Genomic DNA, 7,257 nt, shown 5'->3' with positions numbered 1-7,257 from the left:
AACAGACAACCATTGTTCCCCAATTTGATGTATATTATCTATTGCTTTAAATGTACCCATGTTGTGGTCATTTCTTTTTTCTTTATTTCATTTTTTCTTTTCTTTATTATTTTTCTTTCTTTATTTATTTATTTATTTTTTTTCTTTATTTCTTGATATTGTGTCATTTAATATGTTGTTTTATTTTAATTTTTTTTCATCTAGCATATTCAACCATGTTTTTTTTTTTCTTTCTTTTTTGGATCAGTTCTGGTTTGATCATGTGATCTCCTAAATCATCATGTGATTTCTTAAATCAAGATGTTCCCAGTTCCAACACTGTTAAGCTTGGCATTGAAAATGGTCAACATGTGACCGAAACGTTTGCCATGTTTTTTTCATTAAATTGCTTACACTGCTTTCATCTCTTTTGATTTTTGAGAGTGTGCGGGCTTTTTTCAAGTATTTTACTCTTTGAGAAACTTTTTTGGTCTACGCACCTCGGTTGGATTGTTTTGAAGGCGCTGTGAGTCTCCGGCTCTTTTTAATAAATAAAACAGGACACAGAAAGTGTGACTCACTCTTCTCTAGGTTGAGGAAGAACTTGGGTAGTGGTGCCTGCACCTCAGCAGGCCTTCGCTTTGGTTGAGGAGAGGCATTGCTGCTGCCTCCACCCCCAGGCTCTGCCGCTCGATCCCCTCCAGATGTATTGCGTGTTGAGCGACGCAAAGATTGGGTGGAATCGGAATCCAGGTAGGCACAGCGTCTTCGCTTAGGTGGGGTTGCCATGATGACGGGGACACTGGAGGATTCACTCAGAGCTGGTTGGCTGTCTGTGGACTGGGGAGTAGAGGGATTCTGGCCAGGACTGGGGGATCGTTCTCTGAAAGTCCTTTAATAAAAGTGAAAATGAACAATGTTAATTGGGATTTCAAACAGCTTAATTGATTCAAAAACTCAAAAAAAGAAAAAAATATGCAACATCATCACCATTATATCTTTAGTACCTGCAGTAACGAGTACACCTTAATTTCCCACAAACATGCATGTAAATATCCTGACTGACAGGGACTGCATTTTCAAGTCAAGTCAAGTCAAGTTTATTTGTACCGCGCTTTTCACGATACAAATCACTGCAAAGCAACTTTACAGCAAATTAAGTTTCTACAATATTTAGTGGTAGCTTATCAGTGGTGACTGTCAATTAATGTACATTAAACAATTGTATGTTGTTTCAGGGTTGGCATCATCTGAGGTCCTCTGAGGGGTTGGCATCATCTCAGCATGTGTGTGTGTACCTGGCATTCCCTATATTATGGGGACCAAATGTCCCCACAAGGAAAGTAATACCAGTTAATTTTGACCTTGTTTTTGTTTATTTTGTATTTTTGGTTAAGTTTTTGAAAATCTAAAAATGCATAAAGTTTTGTGTGGGGGGTAGGTTTAAGGGTAGGGTTACGGTCTAAAAAAAAGTCTGATACCGATATATCGGCCGATATTCTTGTGTATTTCACATGCTTCCCGTGTGTCCAAACTTTTGACTGGTACTGTATAGGCTAGAATACAGTATGTACATAAACAGAATATATATATATATATACCTAAACACATTTTTAGCAATGATAACTCAAATGGTGATCAAACACTTATAATGATGTGGCAAAAATATGTAATGGATGCAGGGTATTTAACAATTTAACAATAAACCTTATTATCCAAAATGAGCCTGACATCAAGTGCACTTAAAAGTAAACTTCACTTCACTTATTATAAATAAATTTAAAACACAAATAGAACTATATATATATTGCAGAGTGCAATATTTGAATTAAGTGTGGAACTTGAATTAAGAAAATAAACAAGGTAACTGTGTAGGGCAACAAGCTACTGCCAATCCAACAGGGGCAGGTTTATGCAGGAAGCACAGCTTTTCCAAATGTAAACATCTAAAATGAATAATAATAATGAATAATATTTTTTTCACAAATTCTGTGTTGTGTATTTTCTGGTAATAAAATGAACACGCAGAACATGAGGATTCGTATTTAAATAGTCTTTTTGCAGTTTAATATTCACAGACACTAGTCTATATCGCGATTTGATTTAAGTATACTGACCTGTTTTTTATTTATTCATCAAAAATATGAAATTCGGTGAAAATCTGCGTTATACAGTAAATTAAGTTATGACGACTGTATTCCGTGCTTCCGTCCGTGTTTTCTGCATCGCGGAAATCATAAGGCCCTACTAATGTGGCAAAGGAGTATGATAAGTTCAATGTCAGAGTAAAAGGTGGGGAAATTGTTTATTTACATTATAGCATTGCGTCTCACCAACTAGGTGACAACGTAGCATTAAATCACCATTCAACAGACTCAAGCCACCACCTCACTGCCGTCTATTGGACTGCAGGAAGATACTAACTTTTCAATCTGCTACGTTACTGACTGTACTGACAAACTATGCTGACTTAGGAAATGTGATGTGACCGATGTGATAAGCATGAGTTCTGGGAGGCGGCGTGGCTAGTATAAACACAAGCATTGACAGCTGCGATAAGCTCCGGTGGCGGGAGGATAATTTGAAGCAGCGGACTCGGGTGAAGTTTGAGCTCATCTGCGAATCTCTACACTACAGTGACCTGGGTCACCAGTAGCAAACAATGGAGCGCACTCTGGACAAACTAAGTGAAACACTGTCCTCTGGCTTCAGCCTGCAGAAATACAACTAGTGTCCTGCGTATTCCATAAAACAGCCAAGACACCACCAGGATATTTACATTTTTAAAATTAATTTATTAATTACTAAATATATTCGAAATTATTTTATTTATTTCTTATTTTTTAAAATATTTTATATATCACCGGTAATATAAATGTTTTTAAAAAAAAAAAAAAAAAAAAAATGTTCATATTGGTGGCATATTCGCCGATACGATATATCTGCGACAAATAAATTTAAATAAAAAGATAAATCGGGCTCTATCGGTCAATCAACAGTAAATCAGTCGGGCTCTATCATAGATGACTCAAAAAAGCTGTACAGCAGTTGAGATGGCATTCCATTCTCTAACTACCAGCGTAGAGAAAGATGTGCCACACTGTGACTGGATCTTGGTGAACAAGCACAAACAAATGCCAAGCAACATCAGATAAGCTGCTAAGAAAATGCCAGACATCTCGTACAGGACAGGAAGGGAAATCACGTTGCATCCACCTCTGCATGAGAAAGAATTTGTCACTGGACAACAGGTTGATGCAAACAACCAAACTCAGCAGAGAATGCTATAAAAATTCCTTAGTACCTTTGAATGCAGCAGCAGTGACTAAAACAATAAAAATAAAAGAAGCAACAAATATACATCCAAATCCATACATACCCATCTTTGGAAACCTTAAAAACTACAATAAATCCACTCCCTGTTCAAGCAAACAGACCTATTAACATTAATGAATCCAGTGGTGATAGTTCAACAATTTCTTACGTTTGGACTATGTATTTGGCATAACAACTGTAATCATTTAAAAGAGGTTTGGTAAAAAAAGTCGTAGTTAAAATATTAAAGACACTCTTTTAACTCTGTACTTTACACAATGCAAATGAGTTTCACACCAGGATGGACAACACTTTCTACTTAAAACCAGTGTAAATATAATAATCACATTGTTAAAATGGAAAGGTGGCCGTTTTAAATCTCCTCTCCATCGGAAAGGGATAAAATGTAATTCCCCAGGTGGATACATCTTTGTTCTGCATTTATAACGTGACAGGGAAGTAGGGCTGGGAAAATAAATTGATGCATCGCGAATCAAGAAATTATTCAAGCATCGATTCTGAGATTTTCCAAATGCATCGCGATTCTTTCTTGAGTCGATTCTGAGTTAAGTTTTGAACAGCAGATGGCACTGGGTGCTTTAGAAACACAGTGGGCTGTGTTTACATTACTCTCGCATCATAAAAGCATTCTGAGCCAAGGTGAAATTGCATGACTCAGCTGAACGCACAAACGCTCTTCAGCACTCTTCTTCATGAGCTTTTGAGTGTGCGGATAAAAACTAGATTAGAGTGCCATCTGCTGTTAAAATCTAAGCTCAGAATCGATTCCAGAGAGAATCGCGATGCATTTGCAAGATCTCAGAATCGATCCACGAATCAATTCTGCATTGATTTATTGTCACAGCCCTACAGGGAAGGAGACATTAAAGGGCACCTATTATGCAAAATCCACTTTCACATGGTGTTTAGACATAAATGTGTTGGCAGTGTGTAAACACAACCACCCAACAATGATAAAAATGCACCCACTCATTATTCTCCCCATTAAATCACATCAGTCTCACTAGGCCTGCTGTTTTGTTTCTCTACGTAATATGACATCACATTGCATAGGGCCGGGCCACGGCGGCTGATTAACAGCCCTGCATTGCTAGTTTCCGCCCTTAGTGCTTGCATGCTGTCCTCCATTTTCTCAGCTCTCGAGCAGCTGTAACGTCAATAATGTCTAAGCAATCCCGGTGTTCTGTGTTTGGATGTAAGACTGAACATGAGTCTACATTTTCTCCGAACATCTGAGCCACTGAGGACGCAGTGGATTACTTTTATTTTTCAAGGTAATGCGCCTCAAAATCTACCTAAATACGTTTATGTCTGCGCAAATTATTTTACTCCAGACTGCTTTGAGAATGTCAAGTCGCTATAGTGCTTAATGTTTTAACCGTATTTGTGTGCATACGTTATCGAAGTATTTTAATCGATCAGCGCCACGCTCGTGAGATTAGTTCACATAACGCTGTCCGTTCGATAGTGTGGTCGCGCGGCTAGGTCCAACATCGTGCTTATGAAATGTGTCTGTGGGTCTGACAATAGCATCCACGATGTCATCGCTCATGGCCAGTGCACTCGCAAGCAGTTATAAGCAGCAGGCTGTGTAATATGTGTGAAATCTTTTATTTTTGTTATCACTTATTATGGCCATTTGACCTCTAGCAGTGTCCAGTGTTTCCTATACATTGAGTTATTTGTGGCGGCTCGTCACAATATCAAAACTGACTGCCACAAATAGATTTTCCAAAAGGCTTATACTTCGTTGAATAAAATGAACGCTTCACGTTTCAAAATTAAAATGCAGCGTGGTGGTTTTTATATGAATGTATCTTTGAAAAGAACCGACTGTCTTCAGAAAAGCTTCGATGTCATTTTCATTTCGTGTTTCCTGTAATGCCTGATAAAGTAGCGTTTGTGAGCGTAGCGCTGATTTGATTACAGCCGTTACTGGGGAAACCGCTATATCTCCAGCTCCCAAAGCGCCTCCTGCTGGCAGAGAATTAATTTGCAGTTTGTGGGAAACACTGGTGTCTGTCAGCAAACATAAACAAAAAGCATGCTTCAGAACTGTTTTGAGAAGGTGCTTAAGTTTTGACCATGTATTATTACTCTAAATTGAGCTACTACTACTATTACTATCTTGTACCCAGCAATAATCATTTGCTCAAACTCACTTTTATGAAATGAATGGGGAAAAAAAAGAAAATCGGCATCATATATGGGCCATCGGCTGCCCTGATTTCTAAATCAGGGTTTCTGCATGATTTTTAAGCTCAAATTTAAGACCTTTTCAAGACCTGCACAAATAAAATTAATACCATATGAGCGGGGTAGGGCAATGTCTATAGTACCATATTAAACTGTAAAATTACTGTAAAAAGCATAACTTACAGTTCAGATACAAGTTTTAAAAAAAGATTTTAACAAAAAGTTTTATAAAATGATAAACTTTACATTTCAGCCTTTAAACCATTTTTAAGAAAATAGATGAGTCAAAAGTATTAATTATTATATTCATTTAAACAATTATCAATAATTTATTATATCAATTAAATAACAAATTAGTAGTGTGCGATATTGACAAAAAATTCTATCTCGATCATTTTTGCTGAGTGTGTTATTGTGCTGATATTTTATCTCTAATTGTGCAGATAGCTGACTCCTTAATTTTTTTATATTCTTCATATTCTGTGTGGTCAGTTCACAGCAGTGATAGAAATTAATTATTTCCAACAAGTTTTATGGGCATTTTTATCTTTAAGCCATTTTTTTCTAAAAGTGAGCACCATCTTTTGAGTCAAATTCTTGCATTTGGGTTGTTACCAAGCAAATTATTGAAATTATTTAAAAAATGAAAAGGTACCTTAAATGTGAAATTAAAACTGCCAGTAGGTGGCAGCAAGTCACTGTTAAGTGAGTCATTGCAATTGAACCGAATCCTTTAAACGGTTAATTCATTCAGGAACGAAACACCGTCATGTTGTTCAGAGACGCAAAACAGCACTGTGGCTGTGTTTGGAATGGTTTTTGTTGGAGAAATAGCGCAAAAACAGGAAATATGGTGTCTAAAACGTAAGTCTCTTAATATTAACTTCTTGATTATTGAACTGTTGTATAAAATCAATATCATTTATAATCATGCTGACTTTTGGAGAAAAAAACGGCACTCTTCGTGTGATATTAACTATATGAAATTATATAAATATATAAATTTTCTGCCTCATATCTTCAATTATGTAATTCTAAATGCATTTTAATAGACTGATTCATGCAGTGAAAATGCGCACGCGCACTAGTCTAACCTGCTAGACTTCATCATGTAATGTATGCGCGCACTCTGTAGGTGTTTTGTTTGCTTTTCGCGATATACTCGATAATATCAAATCGCACATCATTAAAACAACAATTACGATATCTGAACAAAACAACAGTTTTATTGAAAATGCTCATTCATTCTCTGCCAGCAGGTGGAGCGTTTGGTAGAAATATAACTGTTTCCCCGGTAACGCTGTACACAACGCAGCGCAGCACCGGACTTTGAACGTGCAGCATTCATGTTTATTCAATGAAATCATAGCCTTTTGAAGTTCAATCGTCACAATCAGCCATATTGCAATTCTGGTCTTTCCGTCCCCAAATTTAAGACCTCTTTAAATCATAATTAAGACTTTCTTGTACAATTTAAGACTTTAAGGTCTTAAATTTGATACAACTAAATTGAAGACTTTTTAAGACTTTAAGACCCGTGGAAACCCTGTAAATATCGGCATCGGCCAGTGAAAAACCCATATCGGTCGACCTCTATTATAATAAAGATGGAATCAAATTAAATCAGCATTTGCAGTCACTAAATTACAGCCAGATATTTAAAAGTTTGTAGAGAGGCAAGACACAAGACTCAAGAATGATTCAAGAATGCATATTTATATACTGTATATACTCATTTTTGCAATA

The 7,257-nt window shown here is 36.6% G+C and overlaps 1 protein-coding gene across 1 annotated transcript in view; it reads right to left on the bottom strand.

Annotated features, from left to right (window-relative positions):
* Positions 1 to 243: 243 nt before the first annotated feature.
* Positions 244 to 7,257, bottom strand: part of LOC107724056 (male-specific lethal 3 homolog) — a 45,146-nt gene continuing 38,132 nt past the window's right edge. The window contains exon 5 of the mRNA XM_016532835.1: positions 244 to 871. Within this exon, the coding sequence (XP_016388321.1) occupies positions 472 to 871 (400 nt within the window). The 3' untranslated portion in view covers positions 244 to 471. The remainder of the gene's footprint in view (positions 872 to 7,257) is intronic.

Source organism: Sinocyclocheilus rhinocerous, unplaced genomic scaffold, assembly GCF_001515625.1.
Source record: "Sinocyclocheilus rhinocerous isolate Xijiao unplaced genomic scaffold, SAMN03320098_v1.1 scaffold1989, whole genome shotgun sequence".
NCBI classification, from domain to species: domain Eukaryota; kingdom Metazoa; phylum Chordata; class Actinopteri; order Cypriniformes; family Cyprinidae; genus Sinocyclocheilus; species Sinocyclocheilus rhinocerous.
This window is presented reverse-complemented; position numbering and strand designations above follow the sequence as displayed.